The sequence below is a fragment of the Canis lupus genome, chromosome 2, assembly GCF_048164855.1.
Source record: "Canis lupus baileyi chromosome 2, mCanLup2.hap1, whole genome shotgun sequence".
Lineage (NCBI taxonomy): Eukaryota > Metazoa > Chordata > Mammalia > Carnivora > Canidae > Canis > Canis lupus.
Window position 1 is genome coordinate 86,465,430 of NC_132839.1, and position 19,563 is coordinate 86,484,992.

The 19,563-nt window shown below is 37.6% G+C and overlaps 1 protein-coding gene across 5 annotated transcripts in view; it reads right to left on the reverse strand.

Annotated features, from left to right (window-relative positions):
* ZCCHC4 (zinc finger CCHC-type containing 4) overlaps nt 1-19,563 on the reverse strand; it is a 45,066-nt gene that overhangs the window by 16,486 nt on the left and 9,017 nt on the right. For all 5 annotated transcript variants that reach the window (XM_072808816.1, XM_072808827.1, XM_072808840.1 and 2 more), the window contains 4 exons: nt 14,229-14,504; nt 13,709-13,789; nt 4,442-4,514; nt 566-716 (listed from right to left, as the gene is read on the reverse strand). In XM_072808816.1, coding sequence (XP_072664917.1) covers nt 566-716; nt 4,442-4,514; nt 13,709-13,789; nt 14,229-14,504 — 581 coding nt within the window. The remainder of the gene's footprint in view (nt 1-565; nt 717-4,441; nt 4,515-13,708; nt 13,790-14,228; nt 14,505-19,563) is intronic.

Sequence of the window (19,563 nt, forward strand, 5' to 3'; positions counted from 1 at the left end):
GCACTTTTGAGCTGAATAATAACCCCCAGCCACTAACCCACCTCTATCTCTGTGGTATCTATTTGTCACAGATAATGACTCATGGCTAGCGCATACCCAGTCATCCTACCCAAACCATGGCACAGTTTAGAGCTCTGAGCCAGAGGCTGGGGGCCCTCTTGGAGCTCTGGACGAGACTTTAGGAACATGGAACGTAAGATCCATGAGGGCAGGAACATGTGTCCATCTAGTTCAGTACTCTATTTCCAGGACCTAAACAGTATCTGAACACAGGGGCCACGCAGTAAATATTTACTGAATAAATGACAACAGTGTACTGCTATTCCTCATAATGTTCCCTTACGTTCACCTATGAGTCATTTTGAAAACACATGATTAGAATAGTGCAAAGTGTATCATGCTAATGAAGTCTGCTACCTCCTCAAACAAGCCTGTTTCTAAAAACACAAGAACCCAAGACATGTATATTTTATCAGTGCTCTGATTCACTGAGCTCTGCTAATATTTGACAGGAAGTAGATACACAGATACATGTTTATTTTGCAGTAAGTAATAAATTACACACCTTCGCTTTGACCTTCTTTCCACATAGCAATTAACTTCTTGAATGTAACAGCCAGAGGTTCAACCAAGCCACCAAAAGGAGGATCTGTCACCATAATGACTCCCTCACCTTTATCTTCCTGTAAAAATGTTCTGCATACTTCAAGGGCAGCCTGGAACAAATAAAAATTCATTTTTAAATGAGGACTAGAGGGAGGCACTTCATCCTATTTGGAGAAGACATGAGGCTCGGTCCCACTGTTTCTACTGAAACTTCATCCATCCTGCCACCCCAGAGTCCCTCAGTGACATCCAGAAGCCTCTCTCATTCGGCCCCCATGAGATTTTATCTTTGGGTTCCTTGATAAGGGGTTTTTAAAATTGCAAATTCAAACACCATCACTATCAGAGGACTACACATTTCAAATGGTTAAATTAAAAAACTAAATTTAGTAACCTAGGAGAGAAAAACTCATTACCCATGAAGACTATCTAAAACGCTAAATTCAATCCCACAAACAGAAGCAGGGACTGAGCCAAACACTGGAGACACAAAGACAAATACGACCTATTTTTTTCCTGTCTGGTTTGTCCACCACCACAAGTTCAGGTTAATAAGAGCTACACGTTACCAGTTACCTCACACATGTTTTTGAGCACCAGGTACAGGACAGACATATTCGGACATGCACGGTGAGGAAATGAATGAAAGTCCACAAATAACAAAGCTTATCCAGGCCATGAAACCATGCAATTAACACATTTTCCCAACAGACTAACTGAAGTGTTTTTAGTAATTGTAAAATTAACATTACGCACTGTCTAGGATATTTATTATTTTCTGCTTTGGGAGAAGTTAATAAGAGATATACCTATAATACTAACTCCAGTCTACTGACTTTGTAGTCGTTTTCGAGTACTCATCTATAAAAAGCAAATCAACACAGTATACAAAATAGCCCGAGACTTTAAAGCTTAATGGCATTTTAAATTTTAATAAACCCATATGTACTTTATAATAAAATATATATTGTTCTTCCACTAAATCAATTTAGAAGACTCAATTGATGAGAGAAAAAAAAAAACACAACACTCTAATCCCCTTTCCCTAGGAGAGTCTTTATTAACTTCCTACTAGAAGTCCTAGAGCAAGGGATGGCGTGTCAAGAAGGTTAATCATTTTTCAAGTGCTGCCTGGCACTTCCTTAACCTGCCTTCACAAACAAGGACTTAAAGTACAGACATTGTTATTGAAAAACTTCCAATTCCTTAGACTTAAAAGTAGGAAAAGAAAAATAAACAAGTAAACTAAACCTAGACTCTTGGCCAAATTAAAAAACCAATAGAGTATGTCTGTTTGCAGGTAAGAATCAATGGTGTGAGGTCCTGTCATGACCTGCTGAGGGTCCTAATGTTGACCACCTATAGAAACGGAGGCTTGCTTATGCCACCAGTGTTGACAGTACTTTAACTCTTCCCTTCATTTCAATCATCATTTTAAAAAGTGCTTGGTACTTTATTTTTCTTTTTAAAAGATTTATTTATTTATCTATTTATTTTAGAGAGCCCGCAAGTAGAAGGGAGGTGTAGGAGGCGAGGGAGAGAGAGAAGCAGACTCTCCGCTGAGCAGGGAACCTGATGCAGGGCTGGAAGCCAGGACCCTGGGACCATGATCTGAGCCAAAAGCAGACACTTAACCAACTAAGCCACCCAGGAGCCCCAAAATGCTTGGTACTTTAAATAACCATCCCCTATACATACTTCAACTTCCTTGACCATTAAGGCGTATGACATTTTCTATTACCTTAAAGACTGTATGATTTTCTATGAGAAAATCCTGTGCAGGGAGCTCCTGCTTTTTAATTCAGTGGGCTGTGAAGTGCTTGCTTATAGGCATCAATGGAGGCTTATGTCCCCCAAAGCGCCCTGCACACCTTCACAGGCCCCTGGTAGACGCTTAAATACTCAAGTGATTGATCAGTGTATGGTAAGGCTCCACTGAAAACCTTGACTCAGGAAGTAGGCAGAAAAAGGGCAGATAGTAAAATCATCCAAGACAACAGTTTTCTGTAGATCAATCTCTACAGTTGCAGTGCTATTTAAGGCTGCTCCTAAAATATAGACAAAGGAAAACCTGGGCTAGACGATTATTTTCTTCTGGGAAAAATAAAGTGGAGCTCAGTCTTGGCAGCATATTCCAACCATTATTCTAGAAACTTATAAGGTAATTCCACAAGCTTTCAATAAAAGTTAAAAAGAATTTCCTAGGAAAAGGCTGATTACATGTTACATTCTTAAAATAGAAGCAACAGTCAGCTGTTAGGTATTCAAATGTCATTTTACTCTTATCTCACCATTATTGTTCAAGATAGAAAGCAAAATCATGGTATGGCATGAAAAACATAGAAGAATGAAATACAAAGCCAGGCCGGACCACAAGGTCATCTCTGACTTCTCATCCAGTACACGTACCACCAAATCTCGTTTCCATCTGTGAAATGACTATAGAATCCACCTCTCTCTTCCCCACAGCTACTGGCCTAGCTGAGAAGTCCACTGTGGTCTGTTGTCAAGTGAGTCTGCAATTCCTCTCTCTCTCCTTCACACTCATCTAATCGGTTCTCAAATCCTAGAGATTATCGACCACATAAGCCCTTTGGGAAACTGTGAAGTATGTCTAATTCTAACTGCTGCTTATTTCATATTTGCTTTCCACGGCTATCGCAGCTAAAAAATATATATCCCAATGCTGACTGAGGCTCATGGAAGGAGTACACCATTGGCTAGACTGGATCAGGAGACTCTTTTCCAATCCCAACCAACAATTCAGAATTTGTTTTCCTTGTCTGGATACACAGGTTTTTAGTTTTGCTTGGTTTTTGTCCTATTATTAGTTAATAACCTAAAACAACATATACTTCTACATGGCTCACAGTTTTTTAAAAAATTGATATACATGCATAGAAGGATACGTGCTTCTGGTAGTCTTGATCATCTCAAACAGTTGCAGCCAACTTCCTGTCAGGTATGATTACTTGGTTGGATATAGTTTTTATTTTATAATAGGACTGGCGAAGAGCTCAAACTAGAAGTATCAGCTCTGCTATGTTGTTTATTTATAGTGACATTACTAACAACGTATTATTGAAAGAAGCTACCCCTGCTATACATGGATGGTCTCCTCCATTATCAACATTCCCCACCAGGTGGTACATTTTCCACAACTAATGAACCTGCACTGACACATCATTATCACCCAGAGTTCACAGATTAGGGTTCACTTTCGACCCTGTCTAATTTTTAAGAATTAGTTTAATAAAACTATAAATCCCCTTAACTGCAACATGAAATTTACAAGGGAGGCAGACATCAAACAACTAACCACAGAATTATTTAATTACGGCATCATATAGCAACAAAGGAGAACGTGACTTTGGGGCTCAGAGGAGGCTGGAGAAAGTGACGTGGAGGAGAGCTCTAAAAGATGAGGTGAAGTTAACAAGGCAAAATGAGACTAGAAGGCAGAGGGAACAGCATGGGCAAAAGCCTTCATGATGGAAAAGCCAGTTCCAGGTGAAAGTCCTACATCCTGAACGTGAACATAACACCAGAGCATGGAACAATAAGATGGATGGCGACAGAGATCAGATAGGGCCAAGCCATTGGGGCCTCGGTAGGAAAGTGGGTCTGTATCCAAAAAGCGGTAAAAAGTCACAGAAGAAGAATAACACAATCACTTCTAGATGCTCAACACACACACAGTGGATGAAGAAAAATAAATACCAATAAATGGTGGAACAGCCATGATTTGATCTTGAAGAACTCTAAGCAAATAAGAAAGGAGGTACTCTTAAATTTGCTCTTCCACAATAAAAAGGATAACGGTCATAATTCTTACCTTTCCATCAAAGAAGTGATGGTTAAACATGTTATAATGGCAAAAGCTATCTTCCATATAAAACTGTGAATACCTGTAAAATAATTTATTACTGTAGTTATCTGTCCAGTTATGGCTATACAGTAAGTAAATACAAATTAAAATTTTAAACTATGAAATCACACCTTTAATAAATTAAGCAACTTCATCATTCCTTAGTTTTTTGAAATAAAGGATACTTTCCCCAAATCCCAGGGAGTCAGTGATAATGAATGGGTATCAAACTTAAATTATGTTCCCAATAAGCCAGTGAAAAAAACTACAGAAGACGCAAATATAAAATGTACAACGTACCTTCAGACCATAGAATTATACAGAAACAATGAGATTACTGATAGATTGTTATGCAATTTAAGTTCGAGATGGGTTGGCAATTAAAATACATCTCTCATACTTAATAATTTTAAGAAAAATACTGAATCAACATTTCTGCTCAACAGCTGTTAATTATCTTCTGTGGTTAACAAAAAAAATGTTTAATACAAAGCATTTCTTGTCTATTGCAGATTGATTCTATAAAATATGCTTCTCAATATATAAGAAAAATAAGTATGTACATTTCATATTTACTGAATTAGTGCCAGGAAAGAGAGATATTTATTTACTGACTGAACCATTTTATTCTTCTAACATCCTACTTTAAAATGCATCAGTAATGAATGAGGGATGCTTGGGTGGCTCACTGGTTGAGCATCTGCCTTTGGCTCAGGGTGTGATCTCGGAGTCTCAGGATCGAGTCCCACATCGGGCTCTCTGCATAGAGCCTGCCTCTCCTCCTTCTGCCTGTGTCTCTGCCTCTCTCTGTGTCTCTCATGAATAAATAAATGATATATTAAAAAAAAAAAGTAATGAATGAGAGTACCAGCTTTGTGCATTAACATTTTATAAATTTTTGCTAATTTACTAAAAATTCATAGCACATTATGGTTTAAATTGGCATTTATTTGATTTCTTACAAGACTGAATTTTCTATACTCTTTAATTGTATTTGTATTATCTGTCTTTACATCTTTCCCATATTTATGTATATGGGTCTTGTTAGTTCTTGCTGAATTCTGAGTTTTTTGTATAATATAGAAACTTCTTTATTATGATAGAATTCTGAACTTCTAAAATTTTGCTATAAACAATTCACGTAAGAACCACACCACCCTTCTACAGAATTCATAACCTAGTGGAAAAAATCAGGGACCCATGCTGAGTTATACCACTTTTTTAACCAAATCATGAGAGTGGTACTTTGCTTCTACTTCTGCTCTGTCCTCCCTTACTGTTCATAACTGACTCACCCCCCAGTGGAAAGCCCTGCTTTATCCTCTCCCTATTACACCGTGGTTAAAATGGGCTCCAGGGGGCGCCTGGGTGGCTCAGCCAGTGAAGTGTCTGCCTTCCTTCTGCTCAGGTCAAGATCCAGTCCCATGTCAGGCACCCTGCTCAGAGGGGAGCCTGTTTCTCCCTCTCCCTCTGCCTCTTCCCCCCATCCTCACTCGTGTTCTCTCTTGCTCTCTCTCTCAAATAAATAAATAAAATCTTAAAAAAAATACAGGCTCTACAGTCAGTCTGGTTTCAAACACTGGGTCTCAGGGCTCCTGGGTGGCTTGGTCGGTTAGGCATCCCACTCTTGATTTTGGCTCAGGTCCTGAAATCAGGGTGGTGGGATCGAGCGAGACATAGGACTCCAAGCAGGTTCCCTGCTTGTCTCTCTGCCGTCCCTCTCTGCTCCTCCCTGTGATCACTCTTGCTCGCTCACTCTCTCTCAAAATAAAATCTTTAAAAGAAAACACTAGTTGTGTCACTTATTACCTAAGTAAACTTGGTGAGTTATTTAACTTATCTGAGCCTGTTTTTCATCCACAAAATGGAATAAATAATAGTGTCTACTGCATAGAACTTAAGTGTAAGTGAAACGATGTATGTAAACTGCTTAATATAAAGGAGCTACATAGCATATACTGAAATGTTAGGCATTGCTATTTTAATAAATATCAGCTATAATGATTTATGTCTTAATGCCCCTCATATTAGGGAATTATGCTTATGTCCAACCAAAATTTCTCCTCCTGTAGTCTAAACCCATTTCTTCTTGTTCTGTAGAGACAGAAGAACAGCTGTTCATTCTAAGTACAATGTCCCTTAATATCATTTGAGACAGTACATCTGCTGATTCCATAAAACATAAATTTGCACTGAAAAAATAAGAGGTTTGGGTAACTGAAAAACATTCAAACTATATATTTTAACCTGATGAACATTCCAAAAACTGTGGACAATGTCAATTATTAATAAACAAATGTCTTCCTAATAAACTAAATTCCAAATAACTGATAATACATAATATCAGTTATTCTATGTATAGGTATATCTCAATATTAGTACCACTGTGGATCAACTATCATTTGAGGATTTTCTTCTTTCTTGCATTGCTTTGTAACAAAAGAAAATACAATCCCTTTTAAAATATATTCCTACTCCCTTTTCACCTTTTTGTATTGCTTCTCAAAGACACAATAGTCATTTTTTAAAAATTAAAAACGAAAATTTTATTTACATAAAATTCAGCCTAGCACACTTGTCCAAATCATTCAGGGCAGCAGTGGGCAGAGTCAGAGAGAGAATAAAGCCAAGATTTCAGCTCTGAGTTTCCATCAGATACAAACAAGGGAGCATAATTTTTCATATTTTAAATTATGAAAAATCACTGAACATTACCCTCTTAAAATGAAATTGGCCTCAAAGAATTATTCTCTCTATTGAATAAGGCAAACAAAACCAATCAGAAATGCATGCACTTGAAAACTGCAAAAGGACATTCATTTAATTTGGCCATTCATTCTCTTTAAATGAGAGTCAGTTACCAAGTGTGAAACATGCTCTATACACAGGAAATGTAATCAAGAGCTGAATAAAATTAGTCCATGAAATGAACCTAAGAAATTCATTTTTTTGATATAACTTTATTTGGATGATAGTTTGCCAAATAGAGCTTCACATCCTTCATGCTAAAATTGGAGCATTTAAAAATCCATCTTAGCAAATGTTAACTTCATATCTTAGACCACCCCCCCCCCCCCAACAAAGAGAATATTTATAGCATATGTAACACTGGAGTCGAGGCAGTTCTCTGAAGCCTTGGACAGACCTTTGGTAGGGCAACAAACCAAAAAAGTGTGAAAAGTAACTACTCCCTCTCACTCTGTATCACATAGGAACTTATTCCTGATTTAACTGTGGTCCTAGCGAGAAATACAAATCAACTCCATACCCTGTAATATCATGAGTACAGGCAACAGATACAGTTCATTCTGATCACTACTGTGTTTTAATAAATGAGCTCTCTCTCTCTTTTTTAATTTATTGTGGGAAGGGGGAGGGACAGAGAATCCCAAGCAGGCTCCTTACCCAGCTCAGAGCCCAACATGGGGTTCAATCTCACCACCCTGAGATCATGACCTGAGCCATGAGTGGGACACTCATGTGGGACAAAATCAAGATTGGGACACTTAATGGAATGAGCCACCCAGGTGCCCCAAAGAGCTCTCTCTTAATACCCAATGTCAACCTTTTACAGAACTGACTCAGTATAAAAGCAGCTAAGCTGATTAATACAACACCTTCAGTTTTTTGTTTCCAAAACACACATTTATAGATATGAAAGAAAAAAGTATCAGTACGTTCAATAAGTTACAAAATAACTTTATGCACATCCTCTACTCTGTCCAAGAGATTTAAATATACAGTCCCAAGAAATGTAAAACTATAAGACAAATAGCTTAAATGAAAAATTAAGGGTTCAAATAAATCTTTCAAATTAAAATTTGAATTCAGCTATGATGAAAAGAGTTCCAGTAAGTGGTTGTACAACAGTGTGAAGGTATTTAACTTACTTAACATTACTGAACTGTACACTTAATAACATGGTAAATTTTAACCTATGTGTATTTTACTACAGTTTTTTTTTTAAAAATCAGGACACTAGCAATGAACGGTACAAAATGAAATCTGAAAAACAATTTAATTTATAATAGCAGCAAAAACAATAAAATATTTAGGAATAAGACACGCTAAGACTTGTATGCTGAAAACTACAAAATATCATTTAAAGAAAGTAAAAATGACCTAAATAGTGCAGCCCCGGTGGCCCAGCGGTTTAGGGCCGCCTTTGGCCTGGGGTGTGATCTTGGGGACCCGGAATCGAGTCCCGCATCGGGTTCCCTGTGGGGAGCCTGCTTCTCCCTCTGCCTGTGTCTCTGCCTCTCTCTCTGTGTCTGTCATGAATAAATAAATAAAATCTTAAAAAAAAAATAAAAATAAAAATGACCTAAATAAATGGAAAGACCTCTTATGTTCAAGAACTGGAAGACTTAATATTAAGATAGAACTAGCCTCCAAGTTAAAAAATGCAATGAGATCCCTATAAAAATCCAAGCTGGCTTTTTTATAGAAGTTGACAAGCTGATCCTAAAATTTATATAGAAAGGCAAGGAACCCACAATATCCAAAACAATCTTGAAAAAAAATACAGCTGGAAGACTCACACTTTCCAGTATCAAAACTTACTACAAAGCAAGTGTAATCAAGACAGTGTGGAACTGACATAAGGACAAAGCATAGGTCAAATGAACAGAATTAAAAGTCCAAAAAAACCTGCATACATTTATGGTCAATTCATTTTCAGTAAGGTACCAAGACAACTCAATGAGAGAAAAATAATTGTTTCAACAAATGGTGCTGAGGCAACTGGGCATTCACGTGCAAAAGAATGAAGTTGGACCCTTACCTCACACCGTAAATGAAAAACAACTCAACATAGATCAAAGACCTAAATGTGAGAGCTAAAATCATTAAATTCTTAAAAGAAAACATTGTGAAATATTCATGACCTTCAATCTAGCAATCATTTCTTAGATATGACACCTAAAACACAAGTAACCAAAGAAAGAGGAGAAAAATTGGACACAAAAGTGAAAAGATAGCCCATGGGAAGGGAGAAAATATTTATATATCATAAACCTAGTAAGGGTCTAGTATCCAGAATATATTAACTACTCTTTCAATTTAACAACAACAACAAAAAGACAAGACAACCAATTAAAAAATAGGCAAAAGATTAAATAGACCTTACTCCAAAAAGATAAACAAATGGCCCATAAGCATATGAAAAGATGTTCAGCATCATTAGCCATTGATAAAATGCAAAACAAAATCACAATGAGATACCACATTAGAAAGACAGACAATAGGGGTGCCTGAATGGTTCAGCTGATTGAGCATCCACTCTTAATTTCAGCTCAGGTCATGATCTCTGGGTTATAAGATCAAGCCCAGTGTTGGCTTCCACGTTGGGGTCCGTGTTGGGCATTGAGCCTAAGATTCTCTCTCTCCTTCTAGCCGCCCGAATGGCGACAATAAATTATTGTTGTATAAGCTACTCAATATGATTATTTTGTTATTGCAGCCCTCGCAAATTAACCCGATACCCAAGAGATAATAAAACCTATATTCATATAAAACTTGTACACAAATGTTCATAGCTGCATTATTCAAAATAGCAAAAACATGGAAGAAACACAAATGTCCATAAATTGATGAGCATATAAACAAAATCTGTTATATCATTATAATGGAGTATTTATTCAGCTATAAAAAGGAATTAAGTACTCATACATGCTGTAACATGGATAAACTTTGAAAATATCATGCTAAATGAAAGAAGCTAGATAATAAAAGCCACATATTGTATGATTCTGTTTTTATGAAATATCCAGAATAAGCAAACCTATAGAGATAGAAAGTAGATTAGTGGCCGCCAAGGGCTGGGGAAAGAGGAAAAGAGATCACTTTTTTTTTTTTTTTAAGATTTTATTTATTTATTCACGAGAGAGAGGCAGAGACATAGGCAGAGGGAGAAGCAGGCTCCACACAGGAAGCCGGATGTGGGACTCGATCCCCGGACTCCAGGATCACGCCCTGAGTCAAAGGCAGACAATCAATCACTGACCCACCCAAGCATCCCAAGAGATCACTTATTAAAGGAAATGTTTTGGAATTACATAGTGGTGACAGTTGTGCAACCTTTTGAATAACACTAAACACCTCTTTTTTCTATGTGAAATATGCCTCAATTTAAAAAAATATATATATGCCTGATATATGGTGGGGAAAAAAAGACTATATGATTCTTACTTTTTAAAATGTTTGTATGCATTAAAAAGGTCTAAAAAGCCAAAATCTAGAATGTTTTGGGTGACAGTATTAAAGATCATGTCTCTTTAGAAAGCTAAAAAAAAAAAGTAAACCAGAGGATCCTTCAAATTTGAACAAGTCGAGTCAGTTTTTTTCTAGTTTGTGTATAAACCAGCCCACTGCAACTAAACCTTGAAAAAAACTGGACTTAAACAAAATCAGAATACAAATTGTATGATAACTTCAAAGAACCATACTATTAGAAAGACAACACTGTACCATTTTCACTGAGGTAAAAGTCCCAACGGTAGGAAGTGGGTGCTGCTGACAACTGACATACATTATGTTAAATAATTTGGTTGTGGACATGTGATTATTATTTTTGTTTGCTGTTTCTCATGCAACTATGTAAGTGAGGGTTTCCTGTGGTGAACCCACTCTATGTAGTTGGTCAGGGCTGCCAGGGCATCCTACCTGCGAGGCCACAGAGAAGGCTCTGGAACAGGCATATGACTCCAGGTGAGCCATCCCTCCCTGAAGCTATGCTGCTGGGGCTCAGGAAAGAGTGCCTCTGTCTCCTGGACAGTTGAGCTGGGACTACATAAGCTGAAAGCTGCAGCTGCCAAAATCCCTGGCAGTGAGCGTGAAGTAAACTGGAGCTAATCCAGGGAAAGACAGAACAAGAGGTAGAGAGAGAAGGATGGAGCGCGAACAACAGTGGGCAAGGCCCAGGAGCTCGCCTGCGCCAAGGCCTGCTGTATCTTAGGCTCTCTGACAGACACAGATTTCCAGGGCTCCAGTGTAAGGGGCCTGACTACAGAGTGCCTTATTCTAAATATGTGAGTAACCTGCAAAGCCACTATTGACTCACATGCACCCCCGTGGAACAGGCACGGGGGTAGGTGGAGAAGGGGAGACACAGAAGGACGACAACCGAGAAACGGGCTGTATGAAAAACGCTTATGTACAGGTTACTTCCGGAGGGCATCTTAATGTTTGGGGCCAGACTGACCGAGTCTGAACCCTGACGTGGCCACTCAGAACTGTGAGGTCAAGTTATTTCACGTCTCCACAGCCCGGGTTTCTCGTCAGCAAATGAGGAGGATGCCAGCACCTCCCTTACAGGGGAGGCTCTTGTGAGCACTAAGGCAGAGCAGGGTTTGACACAGGACAAGCATTCAGCGCCAACCCCAGTTATTGTCCATATTGTTTTGATAAGAACGCCAAAGTTAAACCTCTACCCTTAAAATAATACCTTTACGGTAATTTGACAGTCATTCTTAAGGAAAGAGATGTGGTATTTACAACATGAATCCGATACATCTATACAGTGGAGTGTTAATACAGCCCTGTTAGATAGTATGCGCTGGATGAACACAGCAGCATGTGAAAGAGGCCACACACTTAGGACGTACGGCAGGATTCCATTTCTAGAACACACAGAGAACACACAGACCACAGAGACAGATCATCGGAGGAAGTGGGGAGAGGGTTTCTTTTCAGTGTGATGGGAACATTCCGGAATTGGATAAGGGTGACTGGTGCAAAATGTAATGAATATACCCCAAACCACTGGCATATATACCTTAACTTGGTGGGTTTTCAGTGCATTATATCCCAACTTAAGAAAAGGAAATTGAGTTTTTCTTTAAAAAGTCTGTTTTAGGGATGCCTGGGTGGCTCAGTGTTGAGCGTCTGCCTTCAGCTCAGGGCATGACTCCGGGGTCCTGGGATTGAGCCCCACATCAGGCTCCTTGCAGGAAGCCTGCTTCTCCCTCTGCCTGTGTCTCTGCCTCTCTGTGTGACCCTCATGAATAAATAAATAAAATCTTAAAAAAAATTGTTTTATCACCTATGGAATTCCACTGTACTAAGCATTACTCATGTTAAGTGGAGATTAGTAAACTGTACTAGTCCTGTTAATAAGGAATGAGAGGCTACAGAAAGTGTGGCTTATTTCTGAGAAACACAGTTACTTTTATTAGACAATCTAAAGTTGACCTGGAAATCTAAAAAAAAAATTAATTAATTAAAAAGCTGTACTTCATCTTGTGACTTTTTACACTTCAGAATTCTGTCCACCTTGTTTTTGGGGAGAGAAAAGCACATGTAATTTCCTAGGTTCTCTCTAACAAATATTGGGATACTGGCCAAACAGACTATCAGATCAAGTAAAAAGAAATGCAGTGCTTGCCTCCTTCAATGTATTCAAGAACAGGTAAAAGATACTAAGAACACAGTGTTTTGTAGACTCACCATGATCTCATGGAATTCAAACAGTTACAGAAAGTAGGAAGAGTAATCCAAGTTTACAGGATCCCAGAGACTGTGGATGGACACATGAGCTTTTCTAAATTACCACCTGCAGGGAGCTAGCTACCAGGTGTGCTCCTCTGCCAGTTTCATCTCCGTTTGTCCCAACACTTCAGATGCCATTTAATTCTAACCCTGTCCCACAGACTCGGATCTATTCATTAATCCTCTGCTTTAAGACCTGTCTATTCCCTGGTGGCACTCCCTTGATTTTAGGCTACATCCAATGAAAGACAATATGCACATCATCTTGTAAAATATATTAAAATAAATTAGGATAAATAAAATGCATTAAAATAAAATATATTGAAAGAATTAAAACAAATAAATTAAAAACAAATACATATTAAATAAGTATTAAAATAAACATATTAAAACATCATGATGAAATAAAATCCTTAAAGAAGTTCAGAATTATCTTTGAAAAATAAGTGTATGAAGAGAAATTTCATTCAGTAAGAATTTATCTCTAAATTACAAGCCCAAGTCAATGAGACACATTCATTGAAAAAATTTAGGAAGCATATCCAGAAAAAAAAAAGAAATCCACTGCCATCTTGTTGGAAATACAGAAGATTACAAGGGGGGTTTATATGACTAAAAAGGTGGCTTCTAACCAATTACTACTCTGAATGTTAGAGGATTGTAATAAGTAATAATTAATAAGAGAAAAACATTAAACAGAAACAGATGACAATGAATGACAATAAGTATCATACTCTATAAACCTACCGAAAATCAATATCCAATAAAAGGCTTTTAATGTTAGATTTCTTGTCATCTGATGCTTTCAATCTGATCAGCTCATGTAACCTAAAACAATTAATGAAAGCAAACTTAATAAGGAATTAGAAATGCCATAGATAATAAGCAAATAAACCAAAAAAATCCCACTGATGTTCTCCTGGTATTTCTAGTATTTCAATGAAACACTGAAAAGAATTTGGCAGATATAACCAAGATTTCAGCTTTTCCAATGTAGAACTTATTTGAAAACGAGAACTCTAAAGTTATAAACAATTTAAGAATCAAATCAGAAGCAATCTCCTATCATTTATCAGAAATCTGTAAGGATTTTTTCTCAAATGTAATATAGATTACAAACTCAAGAGAGGGATCATGCTTTATACTTCTTTTGTATATTTAAAACTGTATGCCATGTTCCAGAACATAGCAAACAACTACTTGATTATTTTTTCTTACAGCTTAGATAGTGGGAATAGTAGAAGTTTTTAAAAAATATATAGCATACCTTGGTGTTCCAACACAGAGCACTCTTGTGAATCCAAGGGTAGGAAGTAGGTCTACCAAGAACTGACAGCTCCGATCAGCAAACAAATACTGGGCATTTGTCTTCTTGTTTTCCAATGGATAAAGAAGCTGACTGGGCCTTCTTAACTGGGTGATAGAAATATCACCTACTACCCGATGCTCATGATGCTTCTCCCAATCGTCTGGCAACAGCAACTGCTGACATCTTTGACAAAACTTTCTCTGAGACAAGGGCAACTCAATAAACTTCAAGTACCTTCAAGACATAATTAAACACAAGGTAATATATTACAAGTTTGTTGTTTTAAAGACTATTTCTTTTTGTTGTTTTTAGTATGCAAAAAATATTATTACTTCCTAAGAGTACTGTGTAAAGAAACAAAGGTTAAGGAAAATCTGTGGAATGTTGACTAGAATTTATGTCTGGCTGCATACCTACAAAGTAGAAAAGAATCAGCAATTCTATAAGAATTGAGATGCTCCAATTCAGTCACTGAATGAGGATCAATATCTATTTAAAATGTGAATATAATATATTACTCAAACAACTTAGTAGTAATGGAGTCTACTATCATGTTTAAATTTATTGACAAATCCATGTGTCCTAACTCTGAAGTGTTAAATAGTCTGGCTCAGTATGTCATTTTAAAATGAGAAATTAAGATCATTCTTCAATTTTTTATGGCATACTTAGCAAGAAAAATTACCTCTTAAAAGAAAAAATGTTCCTACAAAGTTCCTCTATTCTTAGCAGCACTAAGGGAAGCAGTTCTGAAAAAGCTCAACCCCCAAACAGCAAGACAATATCCAAAGCATTAAAAAAAAAAAAAAAAAAAATACTGATAGCCCATCTGATCTCTTCCAAGACATCCTATCTGATATCAAAGTTACCACTTTGGGTTTTTTTTTCTTTCATTTTATTAGAGATAATTAGAGGGAGAAAATAATCACAGTACATTATTTTAAAACTGCTGATTTTGCATAGCAGTACCAGCTATGAAATGAGGGTAAGAAAACTAAAGAAAAACAAATGACATTATTGAGGCCTGTAGCAGGTCGGCAATGTCTAAAAATCTAAGCATGTCAAATACCACACTAAAGGATTCTGAGTTTGAGAAGAGAGTCACATGGTTTCAACTGAACTAACCTCTAGAACTGCACTGTAAAAACTGTGAACTTCACATAGAATCAAAGTGGGTTTTAAAACTTTTTATATCTAAGCACAGCTTCACTTCAAAGCACCCAAGGCAGTGACAAATCGATATTCTGAATGGCTACAGCAAGAAATAAGCTTATCGTGCCAGTAATTTAAATGTTTCTATTTCCATGATAACTGTGCTTCTGACAGCTTTATCTACGGCTGGAAAGAAAAAGGGAAGAGATATTAGAGGAAACTTTTATAGTAATTCAAAGTAAGAATGTCAGGAGAGAAAAGGGCTCCTAAGACACAAAATGTGGTAAAAAGAACCAGTACGTTCTCTGACAACAGAAACACTGAATTTGCTACTATTACCTTTTGTTATTAAATGTTAAGGGCTAAAGACTTCCACATCCATCCCTGATAGGGTAACAGAGACCAGATTCACCATCCTGCCCCTTAAAACCTTTTCTAAACAGACAAAAGATATGAAAGTACAGCTGTAACATAATGGGACAACTGGCAGCCCGAACGGTGAACAAGAGAAGGGAAGAGATGAGGGGGTGGGTACACCTGCCCAGTAGGTGGGTACACCTACCTGGTTTACTGCTTGTGGAGGGCTGGCAACACGGGGACAGAGAGCCCAAACACAGCTCAATGAACTCATGAGGCAGAGCAGAGAAGTGCCAGAGGCCAGGGCAGCTATAATTCCCAGGGCAGAGCACCTGAGAATCAGAAAGCAAGAGAGAGCGTTCCATGGTTTGCCATGACTCCCCTCAAGTCTGTAGCTGAGGACTGAGCAGCCCATGCATGTGAAGAAAGTACCCAGAGTGAGGGAGAGAAATCACTGGAAAGGAACAGATGGAATAATCACCAGATAGCCAACAGGGTACACAATGGTTGTCTACCAGCGGGTCCAAGTGAGAAACCTCACGAAACACAAGCATCAGGTACAGCGCTGAGAAGGGTAACCACCTCAGGACGGGAGAGCAATTAGCCTTACCCCCAAAGGTGCTCTAGTCTTGCCAGAAAGCTTAAAGATAAGTCTTCAAAAGCAAGGGACAATGAACCTTTTCTGTACAGGACTGGGTAATAAATATTGAGCTTAGCAGGCCATCTGGTTTCTCTGTCACATCCTATTCTGTGATTGTAGCACAAAAGGAACTGCAGATTCAATGTAAATGAACAGGCATGACTAAAGTCGGCCTGCAACCTGTAGTTTGCCAAATCCTGCTCAAGAGTATCAAACTATAGCCAAGCAACAACGGTGTTCCAGAACAAAGCTCAAAAATACATAAAGGAATAAAAAATACCCAGGATACAATGAGGTAAAATGGACACTCTCAGCAATGAATCAAATACCACCAGGCATGTAAAGAAACAGGAAACATGACCCATGACTAGCGGAGAGAAAAAGATCAGTTCAAATTGAGTAGAAATGACAGAGGGCACCTGGGTGGCTCAGTGGTTGACCATCTGCCTTTGGCTCAGGATGTGATCCCGGAGTCCTGGGATCGAGTCCTGCATCGGGCTCCTCAGGGGGCCTGCTTCTGCCTCTGCCTATGTCTCTGCCTCTCTCACGAATAAATAAAATCTAAAAAAAAAAAAAAAAGACAGAGATGCTATAATCAGTAGACAGAGACATGAGCGTCATTTACTAGGACTATACCCCATATGTTCAAGTGGTAGAAAAAAGCATGAGCCTATTAAGTAAAAACATAGAAAATGTTAAAAAGACTCAAATTGAATTTTAAAGATTTTTTTAATTGTCTGAGCTGAAAAATACCTTGGATAGGATTAACAGCAATTTAGACATTACAGAAAAAAGATTAGCGTATATGAAGGCACAGCCTCAGAAATTATCCAAAATGAAATACCAAGGAACCAAAATACATGAAAATGGCAGAAATAATTTTGAAAAAATTGTGGCTGAATTGAGGCCTTACTTCTTGAGATACGTAAAGTATTTATGGATAAAATTATATAATATCAACCCTGGAGGTCAGGGTAGAAGGTACAGGTGAAATAAAATTAGCCACACATTGATGAGTGATAAAGCCGGGTGTGGGTGTAGGTGATTCTTTATACTTTTCTCTCTGCATTGGTGCATGTCTGAAATTTTCCATAGTAAAAGACTTTAAAAAGTGCTTTAAATAAAAGGCAGTAATTAAACACAACAAAAATAAGCAAAGATGACCTCAGAAAAATACTAAGCAAGAAACAGGCTGTACTCAGTCCAAAGTTGTGTGCGATTTGGTTTTTCATTCTTTTGCAGTGGGAATATATTATCTGGGAAACTTCTCAGAACTGAAGAACATGAGTTTCCAGTTTGAAAAGATTAACCTACTACCCAGCAAAACAGAATATAACAGACTCACAGCAAGACAGGTAATCATGAAATGTCATACTTGTAGGAATAATAAGATTCTAAAAAAAAATGACAGAGGGATCAAACAGGTCACGGATTATTTATGTGCTTGAGAATGAACTTCCTGAACTTGAACTTTTCAACACCTATAATGAAGACAAAAGTAAATGGAACACTGCCTTCCAAATTCTGAGAGAAAAAGATTTCTAACCTAGAATTCCATTATCTGCATAGGTATCCACCAAGCATCAGCACAGATAAAAGTATTTTCAGAAACACAGATTTCAGAATTGTTGGATAGTAAAAATCAGGTTGGCCTCAGACTTCAATACCAAATTTAACTCTAGAACAGTGTTCCTCACAGAGTGGCCATGCACCGGTGCTGGCAGTCACCTATTACCAGTTCCCGATGAGACAAAGATAGATATTAAGAGTATGTGTTTAGAAATTTTTATACCACTTAAACAGAGTACTTTTCTGTCTGTTCGAATTAATAAAAAATGTGGGCTTGTAGTCTGTATGTCTTTTCTTTTTTTCATTTTATTTCCTAGTAATTTATTTTCATTCTATTTACAGAGTTATCTAATCCCAATGGGTAGAGAATAAAAACAAGAATATAAAACAAGCAAACAAACAAACGACTGATTCTTTAAAAGAGATCATTTAAGAAGTACTGCTCTGGGGGACATGAAGCAATCTTGCAACTGTCCCAAAGAAAATATATAATCTAAATAATCTTATAGCTGGATCAGTGCCACTCAAGAATAAAGGAGGTAAACAAATATTTGAGGACTTGGAAGAACTCAGGTTATCTAGTGATATAATCTAGGTCCTTAGTAAAGAAACTGCAGGAGAACTGAATGCCAGGCAGAAAGGGCAACCATGCCAGACTGGGGCATTTCTGAAAGCCCTAGGACAGATTTCTCTAAGAAGATGAAACTAATGGATTATGGTACATCTGAATGTTCTTAAAAGATTCAGACAACTGGCAGGGAGTTTGCAGTTGAAGCAGTGATAAGCACATAAGCAAATAGCAGCTATAATAATAAAAAAATCCAAGATTATTAACTCCAAAGAAAACAAAAAGCTGTGTAGGAAAGAAAAAAAAAAAAAAAAAAACGTGTTTTATTACGTGGTTTAGTTATGAGCAGCACTTACATGGTTATAATAATGCAAATACTAAAATATGAATTTAATCAAGTTATGACATAACCATATAACAAATAGGGTAGGAAAGTGGTATGGATTATAGTGGGGGATTAGAGGTGGAGGGGAGAGGGTAGGAGAGGAGAAAAAGAAAAACTCTCATCTTCCACAGAAAATAGATAACTTCAAAACTTGATAAATGAAGAACAAGCAACACAAGCATGTTTTGTATTTCACAGACAGGAAGGTAAATTCTAAAATAATTAGCCAAAAGGGTTGACTATCGTTGCTTCTGGAGAGGGAGAAATACACAGGTGGAGACAGGGGTGTTGTTCTTTGTAAAACCTCTACTTGGTTTTTTGAACTATTTGATTCCATTGCCACATACAGATTTTATTTGTTTACTAAAATTTAGTCCACATACCATACAATCACCCTTCTCAAGCATACAATTCAGTGGTTTTTAGAATGTTCATGAAGTGAGGAAACCATCACCATAAGCTCATTCCAGAACAATTCCATCACCTCAAAAAGAAACCCTGTACCCATCTACAGTCACACCTCATTCCCCAACCCCAATCCCCAACCTCTAGCAACCACTGATCTATTTCCTGTCTCAACAGATTTGCCTGCTTGCGATATTTCACATAAATGGAACCATAC